Raw genomic sequence first — 26,252 nt, 5'->3', positions numbered from 1 at the left:
CAAGGTAACACCAGAGAGGTACGATGCTGTTTACCGTAAGTCTCTTATTGATGTAGCACAAAAAGGTACTCGTATATTTTCTTGTACTATTCAACTTCCAGCTTCCTGATCCTGTCTTGTTCCAGTTATTATCTCTTAGAAATTGACTCCTTTGGGTTTTGTATGAGAGTTCAAAGGACTCATTAGTGCTCTTCAACTAGTTTTGAATAATAATGCAATTATTTTGAAAAGGAATTCAATAGAGCTTGATTGAACTATGGGTCATTATGAAAACACAAAATTGCCATCTGTCATCATCATCTTTGAACATTGCTCTCTTGAATATTCTTATCATACCTGTTGTTCCAATCAAAACATTCTTTTGTTCCTCTGTGAAAACTTTTAATTAAATGAAGTAGCCATAGTGTACTGTAAAAGGTTTTATTGAAACTAATATTTGGAGAGTTGTCATACGAAGAATCTTTTCTTCTGTATTTAATTGAATTTTGGTATCACTGTTTAGAATCAAAGAAGCAAGATTTATTATGATGTTTATTTCTTTTAAGATGTCTTATGGAAACCTCGACTCGGAGGTTTTTATGGGTACCAGTTTGATAGAATTTTGATTGCATGAACTGAACAAATATCCTATATTATGCATTAAAAATATTAGCCGAGAAATGTACAGTTATTATTATTACTAGCCAAGCCACTACTATAACACCTATAGTCTACAGTATGTCTTAATTTATTATGCCTCTGTTTATTTGATAACTTTCCCTTTCAACAGGTGGGAATCGTTCGCCTGAAAAGGACCCAGCCGAAAGAAGTGTTCAAGAGCGCAGGGCATTGTTTAACAAAAAACAGGGTGGTGTGCTCGTCCCAAAGGCCCCATTTGGACAATCAGTTCCTTTGAAGGTAGACTTTTTAATAGTTTAGTTTTCAAACCAAAAGGAATGAATAGCTCTAATCTCTGTGGATATTAATTTGAGCACCTGAAAGTTTTTAGCTTTTCTCATGTTAAGTTAGCTCCAACTTGCCTGATGTCAATATGATCCCATGTTTTTAGCTTTTCTCAGGTTATTAATCTAACTCCAACTTGGCTGACGTGGATATGATCCCATTTGTGTTAGTAGTTTAGTTTTCAAACCAAAAGTAATGAAAAGTTATGATCTGTTGTGAAGATTGAGAGCTACTGGAAGTTATTAGCTTTTCTCATGTTAAGCTAGCTCCAATTTGGCTGATTTAGATATGATCCCATTTATGTGTGCTCTAATATATTCTTTTCAGTTAGATATGCTAACTCTAAACATGCAAGAAATGTCTAGTTTTGAAATCTTATCTTCCGTCTTTTTAATAGGTCTTTGAAATCGATTTACCTAACAGCTATTGGATCATTTCAGAGCCTTCATACAGATAATTCATGCAACGTGGATATGCCAAGCAAGACATCAGTTGCTCATTCGCATCCCGTAACCAAGCCAACCAAGAAAATCGCGGTAGAGCCGTCACCTGCTATATCACAGAAATTACAACAGTTCCAGAGAGGTAAGTTATCCAGTATTTAATCCTCTCATCTTGTGACCTCTTTTTCTCTTTGAGACCTCTTTTTCCTGTGACTTCTTTTCTCTTTGAAGACTTTTCTTCCCTTTAAGTCCTCTTTTTCTCTTTAAGATCTTTTTCTCTTTAAGACCTCTTTCTCTTTAAGACCTCTTTCTCTTTAAGACCTCTTTCTCTTTAAGACCTCTTTTTCTCTTTAAGATCTCTTTTCTCTTTAGGTCCTCTTTTCTCTTAAAAACCTAATCCATTTTTTGTCTGGCACATTGCTGAATCTGTTATACCGCATCAGTTTATAAAATAATGCTTTTTAAATGTTTGACTTTTTTTGTTGCAATATAATTCTTTTTGATACACTAAAGTTCACTATACTTCTGTTGTTGCTACCATGTTATAATGCCTAAAGTTTGCCTTACGCCTCTTACTCAATGCATTGTGAAAAGTTCTTTTTATAACCCCTTTGGCACGTAATTGCATAGTCAGTCTTGGATTTTTTTTTTTGTTTCAAATGAACAATCATTCTTGTGTGACCAGCAAAAAAGGTCGGACTAGTAAGATAATCTTCCACAGAGTACAAGTCCTGTATATGAAAAGAGAAAGTAGGTGAAAATGGATAAAGTTAAGCAAATTTGAATTTATATACGAGAACAGAAATTCAAGTAAAGGGAATTGGGTATTGAAAATGTTACATTGTAGTGGCATTTCTGCTCATATTAATTCAACCCTTTTACCCCCAGGCTATTTGGAACTTTCCAACCCTTAACCCCCAGGGGTTATTTTTTTTTCAAGCACATTTTGCAGTATATTTTTTTTTAAATTGCTCTAACAGCCTTAATTTTCATCAGAGAGAGAGGTCAGGTTGGTCTCATTCTCTTGTAAAATGCCTGAATTTTCTCAAAAAATTATCAAAAATATGCAAAGAAATACATATAAATAGCAGTTTTTTGCAAGGACGTACCGGTACATCCATGGGGATAAAGGGATGAGTTTTGTGAAACGTACCAGTACGTCTTTTGGGAGTAAAAGGGTTAAAACATCGGCAGCAAAAAGTCTGCAAGAAGCCTCTTTTGCAGTTTTTAAAGTTTTCAATCATATCAAGCCCAAATTGCATTTGCAATGGTCCCAGACATCCAAATTCCGAAAACTGAGTAAAATAGCTACGAACAACTTTACGCCCAAGTGGGCGTTTGACCCATCTGTAGGCAGCAGCTGTTCAGTTTAATGTAACAATAACAATAATAATCACCAGGGAAAGATTATACAGATTTGCTCTGCCATGTTGTGATACTTTGCATTCATTTTCATTCACATATGATCTTACAAGTTCTTTCATATGTTTATCATTAAAAGTAAGTAATTGATGAATGTTTAGCAAATTTAATTTTGCATATTTGGTCTTGCTTTGCTCGTGTAATGGATGAATCATAGATTTCATTTATTGCTGCTCGTGTAATGGATAAATCATAGATTTCATTTGTTGCTACTCTATGATTTAAATTTTGATTAGTTGGTCCGTTAGTACTAGCTGCTTGATAAACTGCATGAGCTAGTTGGTACTAGCAGTATGAGGCTTCCCTTGTCTGTCCTAGGCCATGTACTGTAGTATTTTTTGTGTGTGCATCACAACCTATTTTGTTTGGTTGGTTTTCTAACGATCACCTGAATTTTGGCCAGATGTCAATCAGATGTTGGTATTTTCAGCATGAGATAGATGTGAATAATTTCTATTTTTCAGTATTGTAAGTGTATGCTCTAAATTGACTCGTTCAATGCCTTTATTTGCATGTACTGTAGTACATATTGTTATGCAAGTAGTGTTCGTGTTGTGGCTGTAAGTTGTATTGATTAATAATCTATGTTGTTCACTTATCATAATTTAATATGTCAAGGTTTACTAGATAAATAAAAGTCTGCTACATCTTTGTCCTTTATCGAAAGGTATCCTTGTCTCCTATTTATTACATGTTGGGCCTGGCATTACTCCCGGGATTTTCGAGTGCTACCAAGTTGGATTTTGTCAATCATTGATTTTTTTACTAGAACAAGAGCGCACAGGGAAAAAGTTGTAAAGCATTCTGCTTTCAAAATCTTGGCCTCATTTACTTGTGATTCCTGGTTTGCTGTTTGTTCTTTCTCTTTAGCCCTTTTACCCCCAGGCTATTTGGAAATTTCCAACCCTTAACCCCTAGAGGGTTATTTTTTCCCAGCACATTTTGCAGTATATTTTTCAATATTAAACTTACCCGATAATCATGTAGCTGTCAACTCCGTTGCCCGACAGAATTCTATGGAGGGATACGCCAGCTATCACAATACTAGAAGGGGGTGTACTTACCAGCGCCACCTGTGGCCAGGTACTCAATCATTTGTTGTTGACACCTCCTCAATTATTCCTCTGTCGTGCTTCCGGCTAGACGTTCTGGGATACGCTCATGGTCTTCGAGTTTATTCATGGATATTTGATGAAGTATTCTCTTAGATTAACGGCTGTCGCATACTGGAATCCTTTTTATATTAGCTAGTTAGCTTTTATATAAACTTTGATTAACGGTTAATGAATTTTTGCTTGTTTTTGGATCACCCTTTGACTTACTCTTTGAAACAAGATGTCTGACGTTTCGCAAGCTCCCTCCCATAGACGATGTAGGTCTTGCAATAGGCGTATTCCGAAGGTCTCGGTAGATCCTCACACCGCTTGTTCTGACTGTAGGGACAGGCCCTGTCTATTAGAAAATCGGTGTGAGGAGTGCGCCGGACTTTCGGAATTGGATTTTGTACGTCTTTTAAAATATTCATCCAAGTTAGAGAGAACTAGAGTTAGGAGAAGTTCTTCTCACTCTTCTATGTTTTCCTCACCTCATGATCCCCTTCCTTTTCCTACCCCTGTAGTGGCTACCCCCGAACCTACTGTGTGCCCTCCGCCTGATATGTCAACTGTTTTGCGTGCTATTCAGGCTTTAGGAGATAAAGTAGAATCAGTGGTAAGTGACCATAAGTCTCTGATGGCCGAGGTTAAAGAACTGAAGGTCAAGAGTGCAGTGGGTGGAAATAGTGCCAGTGCTGTGACGAGTGCTAGTGTCTGTGCAGTGCCAAGTGCTAGTGGTGCCAGTGTGGTGCGTGAGGATTTTTCTGTGCGAGCCAGTCGTCCTCCCAGTCCGGGACCTCTTGCAAGCTCCCATGCCCAGGGGAGAAGCAATGTCGAAGGGCTTAAGGGTTCGACAGGCCTTGTTAGGCGCACAGAATTATCCTCGGTGGTTGCGGGCGTGTCTTCCTTAGACCGTCACTCCCACCTGCAGACGATTGAGCCCGTCTTCTCGTCCGCTGATCTTCATGCAGGGAAGAAACGTTGGTCTCAGGTCTCGAGACCGCTTAAACGTAGAGTTCAGTCAGCGAGTGCTCAGCCAGGTTGTAGTCATTGGCTCAGCTCCGACTCGCCTCTGTCATCGGTCGACTGTACTCCGCCCAAGAGGAGTAAGGTTCTGCCTATACAGACCCCGACTGTGACTTTACCTCAGTCTGTTATCGTTTCTGCCGACCCCAAGTGGACCCTGCTTCAGTCCATGCAAGTTCAGCTTTCGGACTTGATGCGTGAGTGTCGGGCTGAGAGTGTTGCACCGCCTGCACTCCCTCCACCTGTTCTCGCAGCACCTGTGCTCGCCCAGCCTGCACCTGCTCCGCCTGTGCTCGCCCAGCCTGCACCTGCTCCGCCTGGTCGCAGCACCATCTGCCAGGCGTACGATGTTGAACCACTTTCGGAGTTTGCTGTTCACAGTGTTGTTCAGCCTCAGCCTTCTTTAAGGCAACCCTTGCTTTGGGATCAGGAGAGTTACACTCTTCCTCCTCCTCCCCTTGCTGCTCCACCAGTGGTGCAACTCTCGGTTGGGGTACAACAACCTCTCCCCTCCGTGAGTCTGTCTGCTCAACCAGCGCTGCACCGAGTTCAACCCTCATCTAGGCAAGCTCATCTACACCATGGACTTGCGCCTCAGGAACCTCAGCTTGCTAGAACTTTACCTTGTTCTGCGCAGCCTCAACCTTCTCATGCTCCACTCATCTCTCAGGAACAGGAACGGACTACTCCGCCTCCGTCCTCCGCTCAGCTGGTGCAATCCTTGGGTGCAACTCTTGCTAGGAGTCAACCTCCTTCACCCTTGCACCTGCCTTCTGCTCCGACTGTTGTTCAGCCTATGCAGTCTGAACCTCAGGTTTTCCCTCAAGTTGAGGAAACCTCTGTTGTTGTTCCTACCCGTTCTGACTCTGCGGTTCAGCATTCTGGTCCTTTTGCTTCGCTACCTTCTGCTGATGAAGTGTCGGATGATGAGGAGGCACATCTTGATCCCTCATCAGACGTGGAGGAGTCTAAGCTTTCTCCATTGTCTGTTGATTTTAGAAAGGTCTTGGCTCTACTCAGGGAGCTTTACCCTGACCACTTCGTCTCTGCTGTTCCCCGCTCTCCTCCATCTGAGTTTTCGCTAGGCGTACAACAAGCTAAGTCGAGCTATACTAAGCTTGTCCTAGCTAGATCCTCCAAGAGGGCCTTAAGGACCTTAGGGGAGTGGCTTCAGTCTAAACAACACCTGGGCAAGACTTCCTTCATGTTCCCTCCAACGAAGCTCGCATCGAAAGGTTGCGTTTGGTATGCCACAGGGGAAGCACCAGGCTTGGGAGTTCCTGCCTCTGCCCAGGCTGACTTCTCAAGTCTGGTGGACTCGCCTAGGAGGACTGCGATGAGACGCTCGAAGGTTTGTTGGACCTTCTCAGACCTGGATCATCTTCTGAAAGGGTTGTTCAGAGCTTTCGAAATGTTTAACTTTCTCGACTGGTGCCTGGGAGCCCTCAGCAAGAAAACATCTCCTGCGGACAAAGACTCTGCCATGCTAATTATGTCCTGCATGGATAAGGCTATCAGGGATGGATCGGGTGAGCTAGCGTCGTTATTTGTATCAGGGGTGTTGAAGAAGAGGGAACAACTGTGTACCTTCCTCTCAGCCAGCATTACACCGTGCCAGCGGTCACAGCTCCTTTTTGCTCCACTCTCAAAGTTCCTCTTTCCCGAGGAGCTAGTTAAGGACTTGTCGGCTGCCCTGATACAGAAGGACACGCACGATCTTGTAGCCTCATCGGCTCGTAAGTCTAAGGTTACCACCTCTGTCCCCAAGACTTATCGCTCTCCAGTGGCTGATACCCCGGCCACTAGGTTCATACCGCCCTTTCGTGGTAGAGCCCCCAGCCGAGGAAGCTCCCGTCCAGACTCTCAAAGGGGCAAGTCTAGGAAAGGACCCAGGACATCTAAGGGAAAGCACTGACTCTCAGATTCTCCAGACAACAGTAGGAGCCAGGCTCAAGATCTTCTGGCAAGCCTGGGAGAAGAGAGGTGCAGACGCACAGTCTGTCAGTTGGCTGAGGTACGGTTACAGGATTCCATTCTGCCTCAAACCGCCTCTGACCACATCGCCCATCAACCTCTCTCCCAACTACAAAGAAGAGGACAAGAGGCTAGCATTGCAACAGGAGGTGTCGCTACTTGTGCAGAAGAAGGCAGTGGTTATAGTCCGGGACCATCAATCCCCGGGCTTCTACAACCGTCTCTTTCTTGTGGCCAAAAAGACAGGAGGTTGGAGACCGGTGCTGGACGTCAGCTCTCTCAACGAGTATGTCACCAAGCAGACGTTCACAATGGAGACGACCAAGTCGGTCTTAGCAGCGGTCAGACAGGAGGACTGGATGGTCTCGTTGGACTTGAAAGATGCATACTTTCACGTTCCCATTCATCCAGACTCCCAACCTTTCCTGAGATTCGTTTTCGGAAAGGTTGTCTATCAGTTCCAAGCCCTGTGTTTTGGCCTAAGCACAGCTCCTATGGTCTTTACTCATCTGATGAGGAATGTAGCGAAATTCCTGCACTTATCGAACATCAGAGCCTCCCTCTACCTAGACGACTGGCTGTTGAGAGCCTCCACGAGTCGTCGTTGTCTGGAGAACCTCTCTTGGACTTTAGATCTAATCAGAGACCTAGGTCTATTAGTCAATATAGAGAAATCTCAACTCATTCCCTCCCAATCCATTGTGTACCTGGGAATGGAGATTCAGAGTCGGGATTTTCGGGCTTTTCCATCGGCCCCCAGGATAAACCAAGCCCTAGAGTGCATCATGAGCATGCTGAAGAGGAGCAATTGCTCAGTGAGACAGTGGATGAGTCACAGGGACCCTCTCATCTCTGGCCCTGTTTGTCGAGCTAGGGAGACTCCACCTCCGCCCTCTTCAATTCCATCTTGCAGCTCATTGGGACAAGGGCTCGACTCTAGAAGCAGTCTCTATCCCTATCAACCAAGAGATGAAGACCACTCTCCGGTGGTGGAAGCACAATCTTCTTCTCAAGGAGGGTCTATCATTGGCCATCCAGACCCCCCATCTTCATCTCTTCTCGGATGCATCGGACTCGGGCTGGGGTGCGACCTTGGACGGACGGGAATGCTCAGGAGTATGGAACAAGGAACAAGCTTTACTCCACATCAACTGCAAGGAACTGTTAGCAGTTCATCTTGCCCTGTTGAACTTCAAGTCCCTCCTGCTAGGCAAAGTGGTGGAGGTGAATTCAGACAACACCACAGCCTTGGCTTACATCTCCAAGCAAGGAGGGACCCATTCGAGGAGCCTTTACGAGATCGCAAGGGACCTCCTCATTTGGTCAAGAGGTCTAAACCTTACACTGGTCACGAGGTTCATCCAGGGCGATATGAATGTTTCAGCGGATCGCCTCAGCAGAAGGAATCAGGTCATTCCCACGGAATGGACCCTCCACAAGAGTGTGTGCAACAGACTTTGGACCTTGTGGGGTCAACCTACCATAGACCTGTTTGCCACCTCCATCACCAAGAGACTTCCGCTTTATTGTTCCCCTGTTCCAGACCCTGCAGCGGTTCATGTAGATGCTTTTCTTCTGAACTGGTCCCATCTCGACCTGTACGCATTCCCTCCGTTCAAGATTATAAACAAAGTTCTGCAGAAATTCGTCTCGCACGAAGGGACACGGCTGACGCTGGTTGCTCCCCTTTGGCCTGCAAGAGAATGGTACACAGAGGTACTTCAATGGCTAGTCGACTTCCCCAGGACTCTACCTCTAAGAGTGGACCTTCTACGTCAACCACACGTAGACAGGTTGCACCCAAACCTCCACGCTCTTCGACTGACTGCCTTCAGACTGTCGAAAGATTCGCTAGAGCTAGAGGCTTTTCGAAGGAGGCAGCCAGTGCGATTGCCAGAGCTAGAAGAATTTCCACTCGTAGAGTCTACCAGTCTAAGTGGGAGGTCTTCCGAAGCTGGTGTAGAGCCAATTCAATATCCTCTACCAATACCTCTGTGATCCAAATAGCTGACTTCCTTCTTCATCTTAGGAATGAGAGATCCCTTTCAACATCTACGATTAAAGGGTATAGGAGCATGTTGGCCTCAGTCCTCCGCCACAGGGGTTTGGACCTGTCTTCCAACAAGGACCTTCAAGACATTCTCAAGTCTTTTGAGACGTCTAAAGAACGTCGTCTTTCCACTCCAGGCTGGAATCTAGACGTAGTCTTAAGGTTCCTTATGACATCTAGGTTCGAACCTCTCCAGTCAGCTTCCTTCAAGGATCTTACCCTCAAGACTGCTTTTCTCGTTTGCCTTGCAACAGCTAAGAGAGTCAGTGAGGTTCATGCCTTCAGCAAGAACATTGGTTTCACAACCGAATCAGCTACATGTTCTTTTCAGCTTGGATTCCTAGCAAAGAACGAGCTTCCTTCACGTCCTTGGCCTAGATCGTTCGAAATACCTAGCCTCTCCAACATGGTAGGTAACGAACTAGAGAGAGTTCTTTGCCCTGTCAGAGCTCTCAAATATTATCTGAAGAGGTCTAAACCTATTCGAGGACAGTCAGAAGCCTTATGGTGTGCCATCAAGAAACCCTCGAGACCCATGTCCAAGAATGGGCTTTCGTACTATATAAGGCTTCTGATCAGAGAAGCACATTCTCACTTAAAGGAGGAAGACCTTGCATTGCTGAAGGTAAGGACCCACGAAGTAAGAGCTGTAGCTACTTCGTTGGCCTTTAATAAAAACCGTTCTCTGCAGAGCATTATGGATGCAACCTATTGGAGGAGCAAGTCAGTGTTTGCATCATTTTATCTGAAAGATGTCCAGTCTCTTTACGAGAACTGCTACACCCTGGGACCATTCGTAGCAGCGAGTGCAGTAGTAGGTGAGGGCTCAGCCACTACATTCCCTTAATCCCATAACCTTTTTAACCTTTCTCTTGAATACTTTTATTGTTGTTTTTATGGTTGTTACGGTAGGCTAAGAAGCCTTCCGCATCCTTGGATTTGGCGGGTGGTCTATTCATTCTTGAGAAGCGCCTGGATTAAAGGTTTGGTAGAGGTCCTTTAGTAGGGTTGCAACCCCTTGTACTTTGGCACCTTTGGGTTGATTCAGCCTCCAAGAGGAACGCTGCGCTCAGTAAGGAAGACGAACTTTAAATAAAAGGCAGAGTAACGGTTCTATTCGACTTCCTTACCAGGTACTTATTATTTCATTGTTATTTGAGATAACTGTTATATGAAATTTGGGATACTTAGCTATCCTTTAATCATGTACACTGGTTTTCACCCACCTCCCTGGGTGTGAATCAGCTACATGATTATCGGGTAAGTTTAATATTGAAAAATGTTATTTTTATTAATAAAATAAATTTTTGAATATACTTACCCGATAATCATGATTTAATCGACCCTCCCTTTCCTCCCCAGAGAGAACCAGTGGACCGAGGAATAATTGAGGAGGTGTCAACAACAAATGATTGAGTACCTGGCCACAGGTGGCGCTGGTAAGTACACCCCCTTCTAGTATTGTGATAGCTGGCGTATCCCTCCATAGAATTCTGTCGGGCAACGGAGTTGACAGCTACATGATTATCGGGTAAGTATATTCAAAAATTTATTTTATTAATAAAAATAACATTTTTTTAAAATTGCTCAAACAGCCTTAATTTTTGTCATAGAGAGGTCAGGTTGGTCTCATTCTCTTGGAAAATGCCTGAATTTTCTCAAAAAATTATCAAAAATATGAAAAAAAAAAAAGAAAATTTTATAGCATTTTTTTGCAAGGACGTACCGGTACGTCCATGGGGGTAAAGGGATGGCTTTTGTGAAACGTACCAGGATGTCCTTTGGGGGTAAAAGGGTTAATATAAATAGGCACTTGCCCCTGATTGATTTACAGCTAACCTTTGTTTGGCCTTCCAGTACCATTTGATTCTTTGTTGCGTTAAACACCTGTGTGGGATTTTACTTCAGCTATGTTTTAGGATGGAATTTTTTTTTTTATGTTGAGGAAAGTCTTGCTTTACCTATTCAAGGCTGCCATAGTTTTCAACCTCTTTAGTTATTCTGTAAAAGTTTTAATGTTCCTAGGGTCGTGGATATGTCTTACCACCCGCAGGTCCTATCCTTTTGTTGATTCTCTTCTTTCATCATTTGTAAATATAGAGGCTTTTGGCCTTGAAAATACCTAATATTTTATATACTATCCTGTGAATCTATAACCGTATCCTTTACATTTTGTACACAGTTTTAATCCAATTACTATCTGACTGGATTTTTCCTGTTTCTTTACTGGTTAGTCTTGTTCAGTCAACTTCTCATTCTTTAAAACATCTCTTTAGACTTGACCCACTGGATTTTAATGGACACTTGAACATGTCACTCCTTACACACAATTCTGCCTACAGTCTTGTCTGCAAGCTTATTATGCTATTACTTGTGGATGTCTCCATTTACAACATTTTTAATCTGTCCCTGGAGGTATAATGACCTCCATGGATACCTTTTTTGGTACATATCATTAACACCATGCTTCACAGCTATTAATATCTATAAATCTTCATTTGCAATGATTATTCATCCATTGGGAAATTATATATTTGCAATGATTTTTGTAAATAAGATTGAATAACATGCAGAGAGCAGAGGAATATCCAATGCTCTGATTAAGGATAATAACTAAAAAAAATTTGTAATGCAGACTGGTATTCTTTCCTTGATATTGAAGATATCTCTTTTTTTTTTTTTTTTTTTTAAACTAGTGTAATACATACATACATATACCAAGGCAATTCCCACAATTTTGGGGGGTAGCCGACATCAACAAAGAAACAAAAACAAAAAAGGGGACCTCTACTCTCTACGTTCCTCCCAGCCTAACAAGGGACTTAAAGGAGTTCAGCTGGTACTGCTAGGGTGTCACAGCCCACCCTCCCCCGTTATCCACCACAGATGAAGCTTCATAATGCTGAATCCCCTACTGCTGCTACCTCCGCGGTCATCTAAGGCACCGGAGGAAGCAGCAGGGCCTACCGGAACTGCGTCACAATCGCTCGCCATTCATTCCTATTTCTAGCACGCTCTCTTGCCTCGCTCACATCTATCCTCCTATCACCCAGAGCTTCCTTCACTCCATCCATCCACCCAAACCTTGGCCTTCCTCTCGTACTTCTCCCATCAACTCTTGCATTCATCACCTTCTTTAGCAAGCAGCCATTTTCCATTCTCTCAACATGGCCAAACCACCTCAACACATTCATATCCACTCTAGCTGCTAACTCATTTCTTACACCCGTTCTCACCCTCACCACTTCGTTCCTAACCCTATCTACTCGAGATACACCAGCGATACTCCGTAGACACTTCATCTCAAACACATTCAATTTCTGTCTCTCCATCACTTTCATTCCCCACAACTCCGATCCATACATCACAGTTGGTACAATCACTTTCTCATATAGAACTCTCTTTACATTCATGCTCAACCCTCTATTTTTTACTACTCCCTTAACTGCCCCCAACACTTTGCAACCTTCATTCACTCTCTGACGTACATCTGCTTCCACTCCACCATTTGCTGCAACAACAGACCCCAAGTACTTAAACTGATCCACCTCCTCAAGTAACTCTCCATTCAACATGACATTTAACCTTGCACCACCTTCCCTTCTCGTACATCTCATAACCTTACTCTTACCCACATTAACTCTCAACTTCCTTCTCTCACACACACTTCCAAATTCTGTCACTAATCGTCCAAGCTTTTCTTCTGTGCCTGCAACCAGTAATACCTTACAAATATTTTCCTGTACCTATATGTATCATAAACAAGTTCATGGTTGGTATGTATTGTGAGTTGATGGCATACTTATAATATTTATAATATTTTAATGACCTAATCTTGAATATCTATGCATTTCTTGGCATGTGAAATTCATGAATTAAATTTCTACCATTCAGGTCGCTCTCCCTCTCCAACCAAAGAGGATACCTCTGTTGGGATGCAGCGTATGCTCTTTGAAAATATCAAGGATAACTGGAGGGGGAATGAAATTAATAACAAGATACAAACCGAACGGCAAAAGGAAATGGATGTGCTCTTAAACAGGTTCAAAAAACCCAGAACAGGTGACAGAGCCCCTGGACCAACACAGCCTGTCCAGCGTAGGTTTAATATAAGGCTATAAGACATGTCTTGCTTATATATCCTTTTATAGTTAGAGGATCATTTTTAATCAGTAATTTTTAGTCCTGCTTTGCTTTGGGGGAAAACTAACTTTAAAAGAATACATGTGATGTGTAGGGAGCTTTATGACAAATATTGACAGTAATATGGGACTGGGAAGGGTACTGAATTTTACTGAGGTTGTTTTATTCTCGTCCCTGTGCTAATATTTAAGTCGGGGAAACTAATCTCGTCCTTACGTTGTTCAAATAATGGTTACCAATATCCTTTATTCTAGTCTATTGTAGTTAACCATCGTTTAAGTAAGATGTCAAAATATTTATTTGAGAAATGAGTAGTTGAGGACCCATTTTGTAACAGTACAGCAAGTTACAGATTAATGTTACAAAAGGGTAGTTTGAAGAGTATAGTATTTTGTAATTTAGATACATAGATAATGGCTTTGATTTAGGTTGTGGCTTTACTTTTCTTGTTTATCAGTTGGATTACCAAATGTCATGCCTATATTTTTACAAAAACATAGTAGTGGGCCTCATCACTAGCTACAATTGATTAAAGTTCTTGGTGGTAGGAACGTGATATGCGGAGAAGTAACTCTTTGGGGGATGAATAGTTCTGACTTGTTTTCGATTATCCACTCTTACGGACGTGAAAAACTATATACTTAGTTGCCGTAGATTTTGATAATCAACTTATATCATTACATTTGTAATAAGAGTCTGGCTGGAGGTTGTGTATGACTTGTGAGAGTCCATTTTGAATCTGATGATATTAATTTTTACAATTGAAAAGTTTATTCTCGTAGGAGTAACATGTCGACTGAGCTTTTTACTGTATGAATTACTTTTTTCTCGTTGATAAGTAATCTTTTATTGTTTTAACAACCAGGGCTTATAATCATCTTGTATTTCATCTAGTAATCGGGGCAGAATTTTAGCGATTATGACAGTTATTCTGGAAAAAGGAGTCATAGGAAGCTTGTATAGTATTTATTACTTGTTTATTTGCTTGAATGTTACACCCTTATGTGATGCCCTCCCTGAGAAGACTTATTGTATGATACTTTCTTTAGAAATTAAAAACTTTGTGTTTGAATATCCGCAACCTTTTTAAGCATGATAGTTTTGACTACTAATCCAACTTCCTGTTATAATGCCATTTTAACTTTTTTATTAACTTGAAACTATTGTTTTAGTAATGAATTATTAGATAACAAAACCCTAGTGATTGGTATGTTTTCCTTGGACATTGATATTGTGTTTTGATCATCCTTTTTTTTCTTTCGAGGCATACAAAGTTTAGCCGAAAATTGTCCATTTTCACAGTCATTGGTTGCGGAAACTACTCGTTTCTATCATTCCTTAAGCTGTTTACTTCTTTAGTAAATATAGTACAGTATTAGTATAGTTAATGTAAGAATCCACCTTAGAGAGGAATATCGCAAATTCCTTTCTCTTTTTCAGGCTAAATTCTCTCAAGCTTTCACCTTTGAATTGAAAATTGACATGTTTTCATTTCACTTAAGTTGAGATCTCATTCTTTCTCATTTTATGAATATTTTTTCTTTATTTACATTCTTAAAAATATTTGATTGAAGAAAAATACTTTACATTTTGATATATATATACCTTTGATAATTAGTTTCTGAGTATTTATAGCAATATTATTAGATTTACTTCCTCTTTAATTAATCTACTGTAGTTAGTCTGCAACTAATACTGAACCCTAAATTGGACCTTGCATTTATTGAGGTAATTGAGTAGTGTATAACTTTGCAGTGTTTAACAATTTCACAAATTCAGGTCAAACAACCTATCCCGCCGAGTCCGAAACCGAGTATGTCGAGAGTGACGAATCCTATGCGGACTCTACAGCGTCGGACGACACGCTAGTAAGAGACAATGCGGCAGGGCCACCCAAACCGCCTCGACTTTATCTCGAAGGGGGATCATCTGGATCATCGGGTGTGTCGTCCCCTACGCGCCAACAACAAAGTTTCTCAGATTGCTCTCCTGTGCTGAAGGTCCGATCTCCTGCTGCTAGGTTGAATTCAACGGAAATTGATGGTAAGGAGAGATTGAGTAGGAAGGGAAAGTATTAGTATTGGCTTTATTACGTCAACGAAGTTGGAAGGAGGTTATTTTTTCTCCCATGTTTGTGAACAGCTTCCTGGCCACAAATTCAATTGTAACGTAATGAAACTTGTAGGGATTAACTTTTATGTAAAAATCTGGAAATGATTTAATTTTGAAAGCCCAAGGTTATGGTCAAGCAAAATGTTACATTCACGTAATCAGCCATAAGTTTGGACATTGTTGTCACAGGGACTTGAAACTTGGTTCATATTTGAGTGTATGAAAATCCACGCCAATCAATACATTTTAAGATCATGGTCGAGAAATAGGCTGCCGCGCTGGAGGTCTGCACTCTACTGGGTGCCCCTCTAGTTACTGTATTGATTGACTTAAGAATTTATTTTATGAACTGGTGTATGAATTGAATGTTTGTATTTTAAGGGTTCTTTGGTTTTTCTTCTTTTTTTCAGTTGTATATATTAAGGGTTTCATTTGCTATGCTTTATTTTCAAGTAATTTATAAAGTATTTGTTTTTACCTTTGATCATTTGTTTCTTCTTGTTTTGTGCAATATATGAACACCTTAGAATTCATCTGGCGAAGTCTAACTGAGGCCCTTTGCGTCGATAGGCATAGGAGGAGATGAGGATGATGAATGGGCCTCTTGGAGAAGAGGTATTTTGATGTTTTCAAGGTGATCAAAGTAACTAACCAAAGAATAATTACTAGTCAAACCCATATGTCACATTACAGTCATCCACCAATGAAGAGAATGTTCATATCACACGATCTTTATTATTTAACTCTGTTTATTGGTTTTAGTATTTCATGAGTAATTGGGGAGGAGAGGAAAGTGAAAAACTTGTGCTGTGGTATCGGGGCAGGTCTTAATGAAATCGTGAAGTGTTAAGTAGGAGTTGATGGGGCAGAAAGCAAAATAGTTTTAGCATGGAATGTAGAGATAAGTGAATTTCTGTTTTATGAAACTTATGAAAAAGGGACTTTGTTGAAGGAAAAACCTATTTTTGTGTCTGTGTATTCCCTGTTCTAGCCTTTCTCAGCTAAGTCCTTTGAGACCACAAAAACACATTGACTTAAAAAATATCACCTTTTTAGAGAGACCAAAGGCGTATGAGAACTCTGTACCACAACATTGTTTCTGATTGTAAAAATTATTTTGAAAAATTATCATAGTAGCATGTCAAGATTCATTACTACAATAGGGCAAAAGTATTTATTACAAATGAAGGGTTGTCAGAGATGGGAAAATAGACTAGTACTTTAGCAGGATGAATACCTAAAGAGAGTTGTGGAAAAGTAGGATCGATTTAGACCTAGAACTGAGAAAGTATGGGCAGAGAAAGGAAAAGGGAACTTATTTTATGCATAATCCCGTAATGAGAAAAGCTTGCATAGTGACTATGATGATGATGAATTTAATTTTAAAGATATTTGTCGAGCTAGTAGCTTTCTCTCTCTATCGAGTTTATATTCCCAAAGCATACATGGGTACCTGCTGTAGGCTGTGTAGAAATTGTGACTTTGAAGAGGTTTATGAATGTTGTATTTTATCATCTTTCTGAACATTGCTGCTCGCTACCTGTTGATTGGCTTAGTGATAGTATTGCACTGTAATATTCTTGTATTGGTCAGTTTGGGATTTAAGTACCTGATCAAGACACTTCTTAAGTATTACATAGTGTTTTGCAAGATGTAATTGTTTTATTTTTTTCTCGTGCAATTGTATTCACTGATTGGCTGTTTGCATAGACTAGACATAGTTAGACCATGACTTTTGGGTAACCCAGCCTGGGCTAGCGTTGACTGTTTGCATTTTGGCCTTACCTGTGACCCTCTTTCCCCCACTTGGTTTATTGATATGGGTGATGGTATTGTATTAAAGGGGAAAATAGGCCTAAGTCAACAATAGAAGGCCAGGACTTTAGACCTGAAACAGTGAGGGTCCGGACTTATTATTATTACTAGCCAAGCTATAACCCTAGTTGGAAAAGCAAGATGCTATAAGCCCAAGGGCTCCAATAGGGAAAAATAGCCCAGTGAGGAAAGGAAATAAATAAATGGTGAGAACAAGTTAACAATAAATCATTCTAAAAACAGTAACAACGTCAAAACAGATATGTCCTATATAAACTATTAACGTCAAAAACAGATATGTCATATATAAACTATAAAAAAACTCATGTCAGCCTGGTCAACATAAAAACATTTGCTCCAACTTTGAACTTTTGAAGTTCTACTGATTCAACTACCCAATTAGGAAGATCATTCCACAACTCGGTAACAGCTGGAATAAAACTTCTAGAATACTGTGTAGTATTGAGCCTCATGAGGGAGAAGGCCTGGCTATTAGAATTAGGACGTTTTAAGGTTTATTGCCTTCATGAGGCTGCCTGGTGTAATCTGTTATTGTGTTAAATGGAAAATTAGTTAAGTACTTTTAAAGTTTGTTTCAGTTTAATCTTTATTATTCTTATAAATCGCTAAACAGGTTTGGTGTAGTGTTCAACTATGAAGTGAGGAAGAACAGGTATTATGTTCTTTTGTTCTTTCAGAATTACATACTTCGCCCAAGAGCAAGAAAGAGTTCATACCTAAAATAAAACCTGGTTGCATCTTCCCATCTCTCTCTGATATCGAGTCTCATTCTGAAGCCCCAGACAGTCAAGATGAGGACGATATTCAAGACTCAAGGTACGTTAATATAATGGAGAGTCAGTTTTATAATATATTGTTAATTTTTAAGGTAAAAAGCATTTAATCACGGTTCGTTTAGATTACCAGTGTTTCTACAAAGTAGGGTAATGACATAGCTTACATTTATAGACTTCAGCTTCTATTTGCAAATAAGACTAATTCCTTCAGGTGAATCAAAAATTTTTTACAGTAGGAACTGGATGCTCTAGTTCCATTAAACTGCATCATGATAATACAGCACTGTACAGTATTTTACTAAAAGTGGATAGTTCTATAGGTGGGAAAAGATCAATAGGGACATATTGAAGGTAAAAGTGAAATTAATGCACCTGTAATCAAATGGCTAATATCCTCGAGTACCTCGGTAGCACCCTTGCTTCAGTTTTCCCTGAAATCTGGGTAGTGGTGGCCAATATAATAACGTCCTTGCCTGTTGATCGCCAGACTGGGGTTCGAGTCCCGCTGAAACCTGTTAGTTCCCTTGGTTGCTGCAACCTCGCCATCCTTGTGAGCTAAGGATGTGGGGTTTACGGGAGCCTGTAGGTCTACCTGCTGAGTCATCAGCAGCCATTGCCTGGCCCTCCTTGATCCTAGCTTAGGTGGAGAGGGGCTTGTGTGCTGATCATATGTATATATGATCAGTCTGTAGGGTATTGTCTTGCTTGTTAGGGCAATATCACGGTCCCTTGCCTCTGCCATTCATAAGCGACCTTTAAAGTGTATTTAAGATATTTTTGAATTTTGAACAGAGACTAGATAGTGTAGGTTTTCTTTGCTGAAAGATGATATAAGGATAGTGACATAAAACTACTGTAATTTCATGTGTTATCTTGTATTAAACTAGAAAATTGAGTGTAATTCATCTTGAATTGGAGAGATGATAATGGAAAGAGGATCATATCCTTTGTAGTTTGGTCCTAAATCAGGCACTGAATCCGGAACATTTATTCGATAAGTTAGATTTCAGTTGTGTATAAGAGTGTTTATATTTTTGTACTTATATTAAGTGATTATAATAAAAAAAAAAGATCAACTTTTCACTACGGTTCTAAAATACATAGGTAAGTTATAAGTGTTTAATCATACCTTGTTAAAGATTCTCTCCTTATTCTTTTGATAGCATTTCCTATTGATTATTATTTTTTTTTTAGTTTTGCCGAAAGTGTGCTGACTTGTACATCCATTGAAAGCTTTGGTCAAAAGATTCAACAAATGGCACAAACCAATCAGACCAAAATACTCTCTTCCATAGCAGAACAGACAGAAACATCGTCAGGAGTAAGTATTGTTTGTTATTTTCAAACTTCATTTGTCTTATCTGGAAGTTATTTAAAATACGTAATAAGTCTTTATGATTGATATACGTCGGGCGTGGCAACGTGCGGCTTCCGACATGTTGGTTTGCAGCCCTTGAAACATCCTAAGTTACTGAAACTGTATTTATTTATATGAGTAATCATCATAAGAAAATAATGAAAGAGATGTCAGTTTTATGTAAACTTTCATAGTACATACATACATACATATACCAAGGCACTTCCCCCAATTTTGGTGGTTAGCTGACATCAAACAAGTGAAACAAAAAAGGGGACCTCTCCTCTCCAAGTTCCTCCCAGCCTGACAAGGGACTCAACCAAGTCCGGCTGGTACTACTAGGGTGCCACAGCCTACCACCTTTCATCGTAAGACGAAGAAAACAAGGAAGAATGGTAAAAAATAAATCAGTATATATTCGGGAAATAATTATCATGTGGCCCCCAGCTGACTGACAGTTGCCCATCGCTAATGTAGATTATAAGTTTCCACTTCAGTGAAATAATCCTATTTCCTTAGATAATGTATTTGGTGGCTTTTAATTTTTGCCAAGAATATGTTACATGATTGACTGATTTCAGATCGCCTAGCATTGTATTGGCTATAGTTAGTCATTGTGTATGGTCGTAAAGGAAATTTTTAGTTTAGGATATATTTTTTAAACTAATCTTATTGTAATATGGTTTTGTCAGGAAATGGCATTGTATTGATTAGTGGGTTATTAAATTTTCTACTTGATTTAAGGGATTTCATGGTATAGTTTTAAGCACTCAGTAAGTTTTGGTGGATTATATATATTTAAGATAATGTGTAAATACATTAATCTTTAGATGTGGGTTATTATTATTAATGTTTCGTAGATTTATATGGATGTTACTGTCATATCTGTAAAGATTTTTTTTCAATCTTCTAGATTGGAGTGAGCATGTCCGAGAGTACTATGGAGGCTATCGATGCCATTGATAATGCAATTGATGAGGCCTTGGATGAAGAGCCCACACCCCCAAAGAGGCAACGTACTCAAGAACATAGTGTAAGATGTGTTATTTTTCAGTAGAACATTGCTTATATAATTTTTCCCTACTTTTAATAAAAAGAATACAGATATTCAGTTCTGTTCCCAAACAATATGCTTGATATTTAACCGTCTGGTTGGTTGAAGGAATGTTAAGTAATTTATAAATGTTAATTGTCTTTAATAAAGTTCTTTTTCTTTCTTGCTTGGTACTTCCATTGAGAAAATATTGTATCTATCATTGTTCTGGAACTTGACTTCCTAATAGTTATAATTTTGTATCTTCACCAATTCATTATTCAGTGAATAAGATCATTAATTTTTTCTAATGAATGGTATATTTGCATTTATACACTACTTGTTCTGTAAACATTTTTAACTTATACATATAAGGAAGGGGAATTTGTGTTAATAACTGAATCCATGATAATGATGGTAAAATAGGCAAAGTTTCGATTCACTGCTGATAGTAAACTTTAACCTCTGTCGTGTTGTTTATGATCAGCCAATCCCAGATACCTGTACTAGCATAGTCCACTATTGAAAGTAAAATTCTCTGGGATATATCACTGTAGTTAAATATAACCTAGGAAGCTACTATGAAGGAACTTCCATCAGGACGACATGGCTACCTCACCCAAAAATAGATTTTTCGCTTCGCTCAAAATCCCTTCTTGAATGCTGTAGAGATCAAGCAAACTATGCAGTTCCATTATAGTACATATATAATTAATAAATCTTTTGTTTACAAAAAGTAGCAGGCGTTTACAATTTATTTTGGTTTTAATCTTGTGCACTTTTTAATCAATATATAGTAAGAAAATTACTTTTACAATCTTTTATATTTATTCTGTTATGTATGTTCCAGTCCTCCAGTGTTTACAAGACACCAAAGATTAATCCTGGGTCTCCTGGCAACAATCTTGAGGATGAAAATAATCTTGCTCATAGCATCTCCATGTACAGGAAGCAGAAACCAGTAAGTGTTCTGTTCTTTTGTTTATTTACCTAAAATGCATTGGGATTATATAACTTGTAACCTTTTAAGGTTGGTTTGTTATGGACACTCACAAAGGGATCACACTATATCCCTAATAATAGAGGTAGTTATTATTATTATTATTATTACTAGCAAAGCTACAACCCTAGTTGGAAAAGCAAGATGCTATAAGCCCAAGGGCTCCAACAGGGAAAAATAGTCCAGTGAGAAAAGGAAATAGGAAAATAACTAAATGATATAAAAAGTAATGTACAATTTAAATAAAATATTGTAAAAACATTAACATTAAAACAGATATTTCATATATAAACTATAAAAAGACTTGTGTCAGTCTGTTCAACATAAAAACATTTCCTGCAAGTTTGAACTTTTGAAGTTCTATTGATTCAACTACCAGATTAAGAAGATCATTCCACGACTTGGTCACAGCTGTAAAACTTATGCTTTATGTTATACTGGGCATTTGTTACTATGTATGGTATATTTTATACTTGGCTACATGTCAAAATTAAATCATTGTGGATATGAAAAATGAGTGTTTCATATTAGGGACATGCTAGGAAGATTGATGGCATCCATGAAACATTGTATTTATTTGTTTTTTTAATTATTGCCCACATAGTGCTTATGATATTAACAAAGATATTATGGAAACTCCTGCCCCTTGTTTTAAAATGAAAAAAGCTATGACTACAGAGAAAATATAAGTAGATAATCTTAACTTAGTCGGCATTGGCAAGCTATGAATTTTTCAGTGATACTGGATTTATTTATAACAAAGATATTATGGGAACTCCTTCCCCTTGTTTTAAAATGAAAAAAGCTATGACTACAGAGAAATTATACGTAGATAATCTTAACTTAGTCAGCATTGGCAAGCTGTGAATTTTTCAGTGATACAGGATCTATTTCCCAGCTTTAAGGGATGCAGCTTCAAAATGTGCCTCGTGTCCTTTTGTAGTTCTTCACATCTCTTTGGCCCCAGTTGTATTTCGTATACTTGTTTATCTATTCTTTAGTTTCTTCCGATTTGGCTGACCAACTTTGTACCTTGCTCCAGTTGGTTGAATAATAAGTAGCCCTTGTTAAATGCCATACTGTATAATTGATAATGCCTACAGCATAGGCCACTTGTAATCTTTAACAATAAGACTGTCATAAAAAGGATGATTAGTATAGAAGTTTGATTTGGATCTTGTACTGTATACACTTATGCTTAGGACACCACATTTATGTGTGAATTTTTGTATACCATGGAATTCATGAGGTGCCCTTAGTTTCAATCTTGTTATAAGTTATTTAGCTTAAAATATTACCTAAGAGGATGATGATCGATATTACGAACTTGGTGAGGCCATATATATATATAAATAGCGATGATCATTACTGATTGAATTACCAAAGTTCTCTTCAGGACTGCTTGCCAGTATGCTATGTAGACTTCTTATTGCCTCCACCAATGAAGTTGGGAGGAGGTTGTGTTTTACCCCTTGCTCGTGTGTGTGTTTGCAAACAGCTTCCTGGCCACAGTTTTAATTCTAGAGTAATAAAATTTGCAGGTATTAACTTTTATGTAAAAAGCTAGAACTGATTAAATTTTGGAAGGTTAAGAAATAAGCTGCCACGGTGGAGGTCTGCGATGTACTGAGTGCCCTCTAGTTCATATTTTTGTTTACTCATTTAAAAAAAAATTTAGGAGAGTTTGTTAAAGGCAATATGCATGTTATGCAATGAATTATTTTTGTAGATACATATATTGTTCAGTTAAATATATTTTTTGACAATTTTATTAAATGTAGTTACTCGTTTATCAGGATGTGGCCTACACCCCAGTTCGTCAGATTACTCGTCATCCTGATCTGCGCTCTCCTAGCCCTGAACCACCAGTAAGCCCATCTGTGACTGTTAGCGCTCGAATCCGGGAGCTTCAAGAAGAGGTAAGTATTATTTTTATTATTGAGATATTAACGCTAAAGAGTTATTGGGTCCTTTGACTGGCCAGACAGTAGAACATTGGATCCCTCTGTTCAAGTTTCATTTTTCCTTTGCCTACACATACTGTACACCGAATAGTCTGGTCTATTCTTTCCACATTCTCCTGTATCCTCATACACTAGGTAACACTGAGATCACCAAACAATTCTTCTCTTAAGGGGTTAACTACTGCACTATAATTGTTCAGTGGCTACTTTCCTCTTGGTAAGGGTAGAAGAGACTCTTTAGCTATGGTAAGCAGCTCTTCTAGGACACTCCAAAATGAAACCATTGTTCTCCAGTCTTGGGTAGTGCCATAGCCTCTGTACTATGGCCTTCCACTGTCTTGGAGTAGAGTTCCTTTGCTTGAGGGTACCCTTGGGGACACCATTCTATCTTATTTCTTTTCCTTTTTTTTTCAAGTTTTCATAGTTTATATAGTTTAATGATGTTACGGTTCCTAAAATATTTTTTCTGGGCTCGACCCGTGTCGCTCCGTGAAATGCTTCTTATAGCACCATTTCTAAGGTATGAATACTGCTAGTCCTTTCCTCACTGGCTATGATTCCCTGTTGGATCCCTTGGGCTTTTAGCATCCTGCTTTTCCAACTATGGTTGCAGCATAGCTAGTAATAATAGTACTAGATAAGTGGTAACCAAGTTGGAAAAGCAGGATGCTATAAGCCCAAGGACTCCAACTGGGAAAATAGCCCAGCAAGGAAAGAAAATTAATGAACTATATAAAAAGTAATGAATAAAGAATATATAATAGGTTATTTTTTCTTCTCAAATTTATAGAAATAGTATTAAAGAAAATTTTCAGATACAACAATGGAATTGTTTTACTTTTTTTATAACTCTGGGTAGGTAGTTTCATAAATGAAGCAAGGTAGGCTCTTTAAGATGGTACGCACATTGTTTATAGCCTTTAAATTAAAAGGAACAAGTTATTGTACAGGTACAGGTAACTTCGTTGAGACAGACTTTTATTGTCATCAATGACCATTACAGTTATGATACCAGATAACTTGTAATCAATCTATCTATAAAAAGAGCTTCAGCCTACGTTTTAGTATCAGGTTTATCCAAACTCATCTAGCCTTGTGATAATCTTTTTGATGAATTCAATTTATTTACTCTTACAGTAATTAAGTCATGGAAACTTGAAACAAGAACCTGTTATTGTTGCTGCTGGCCATGTTTATGGTCAGTAAAATATGAAAATACTATATTAATGATTATGTTACAAAGTTTTTTGCAAACTGGATTATTAAAATTTTAATGATTTTGAAAAGAGAAACCTAAACCTTTTAAGTAAATAAAATAAATGGAATTCTAAATGAGATATACAGTAGATATGTAGCAACAAATATTTTTATACGCCAGATTTAGGTGTCTTGTTTAGTAACGTCCGAAAAGTATCCAGTACGTAAATGTCATGGTCCTTAGCAAATTAGTTATTATTTTATGTAAATTACTTATGGTTTGATAAAGAAAAACTTGATAATAGATTAAAATTAATTTTATTAATTGATTGCTATCTATTAAATGAATTTATCAGTGAATGTTTTTGTTGGCAACAGATAAAACTGGTTATGAAGCAGTTTGTTGACCCAAAAACCACCAGTTAGATACAAAGTGGAATTCTTCTTCACAAATATAAGCTAATTCACCTTTTAATTTTGCATTTTGTCATTAATTCAATATCAGTTTTGTTAGATTCAGAATGTACAGAAGGTCCTCAAATTACAAACTCAATAGGTTCCAAGAAGCTTTTTGTAAGTCAAATTTTGTAAAAATTTTGGCCTAGGGTAGTCTCGACCATACCCCATGCCTATGATTTCCAAACTATGAAAGACTATGCTTCGTCAAGTTTCCTATGAAATAGATATTAGGTTATTACAAAGGGGATTTTGACGAAGGAAAAATCTATTTCTGGGCTCGACCTGTGTCGCTTCGTGAAATGCTCCTCTAGCACCATTTCTAAGGCATAGTTATTGCTGAATATACCAGAGAAAAGAGAGATGCTGGGAATGCCAGGAATAAACCTAGCTCACTCTTTGAGTGTCGGTATAGAAAACTGGGGCGTGATTGAACCACGGCCATAAATCCCTCACCAATTAGACCACCTTCATCAACATCCCCCTCCACCCCTACATCTCCCCACCCTTTATCTGCATTCCTCTATCAGCACCTGCGTTGGTCAGACGTGTTTTATTTTGCTCTGTGTTGTTTTGTGTCTTTGAAGATGTCCGACGTTTTAGAGATCCCTGCTCCCAAGTTGGAGTATTATACAGTATTTGTCTGTTTGGGATTTCTAGGTAGCGACACTCATTTATTCCAAACCTTTGCTAGCTGTATTTAGTTCTATTATATAGTTTTATTAGAGTATTTTCTTATCTTTATTATTTTCAGTTTGATTTGTGTTTGTAAGTTGGGGACTTTCGGTACCGAAAGTCCCAGACTTCTTTTTAACCTTTAAAATTTTAAATTTCTTAAAGACGACAAACTTTTGTTACATTGGCAGGTAGCAGAACAACAGAGGGTTATTTCTCAGGCTTCAAATGCTGTGACTGTGGTTTTGCAACACGTTGAACATCAAGGAACACCACAGCATGTAGAAGCTGAAAAGTTGTTGTTACTTGCTACTCAGAAGAGACAGACAGCCCTTGATGAAATACAGGTAAGGTTCATCCAACCATGTTTGATGATTTATGTTTCTGATTGACTTAGGTTTGCTTTTCAAATGGCCTGCTGTCAATCATGTATAAACATCAGATGATTGTATGCAGTATAAATCTTTGAATGTGTATTATTGCTGGAATGTACAAATGAAATGGGTTCAAAGAAATAAGGAAAGAAATAATCTAGACTTCAATACTGTGGGATTAATTTAGGGTAAATTTGTAATTGGAGATTTTTTTAGAGAAAACTTAAATACTAGAAAAGTAAAATAAGGAAAAAGTATATAAGAAGTAGTGTAACATAATGTAATAATCTTACAATTGACAAATGATTTAAAACAAAGCAAAGACAGTGACCATGGACAAAACTAAAAAAAAAAAAACATGAAGATATAAGGACCAAA

The 26,252-nt window shown here is 38.8% G+C and overlaps 1 protein-coding gene across 7 annotated transcripts in view; it reads left to right on the top strand.

Moving 5' to 3' along the window:
- Window positions 1-26,252, top strand: part of LOC137640306 (anillin-like) — a 59,738-nt gene that overhangs the window by 25,934 nt on the left and 7,552 nt on the right. For 6 of the 7 annotated variants that reach the window (XM_068372939.1, XM_068372938.1, XM_068372937.1 and 3 more), the window contains 10 exons: window positions 770-897; window positions 1,383-1,527; window positions 12,846-13,049; window positions 14,874-15,137; window positions 17,720-17,858; window positions 19,013-19,139; window positions 20,089-20,208; window positions 21,059-21,169; window positions 23,005-23,127; window positions 25,692-25,847. In XM_068372939.1, the coding sequence (XP_068229040.1) occupies window positions 770-897; window positions 1,383-1,527; window positions 12,846-13,049; window positions 14,874-15,137; window positions 17,720-17,858; window positions 19,013-19,139; window positions 20,089-20,208; window positions 21,059-21,169; window positions 23,005-23,127; window positions 25,692-25,847 (1,517 nt within the window). The remainder of the gene's footprint in view (window positions 1-769; window positions 898-1,382; window positions 1,528-12,845; window positions 13,050-14,873; window positions 15,138-17,719; window positions 17,859-19,012; window positions 19,140-20,088; window positions 20,209-21,058; window positions 21,170-23,004; window positions 23,128-25,691; window positions 25,848-26,252) is intronic. The other variant, XM_068372935.1, reaches the window with a different exon arrangement.

The sequence above is a fragment of the Palaemon carinicauda genome, chromosome 4, assembly GCF_036898095.1.
Source record: "Palaemon carinicauda isolate YSFRI2023 chromosome 4, ASM3689809v2, whole genome shotgun sequence".
Lineage (NCBI taxonomy): Eukaryota > Metazoa > Arthropoda > Malacostraca > Decapoda > Palaemonidae > Palaemon > Palaemon carinicauda.
The sequence above is the reverse complement of the archived record's forward strand: the minus strand, read 5'-3'. Positions and strand labels throughout refer to the sequence as shown.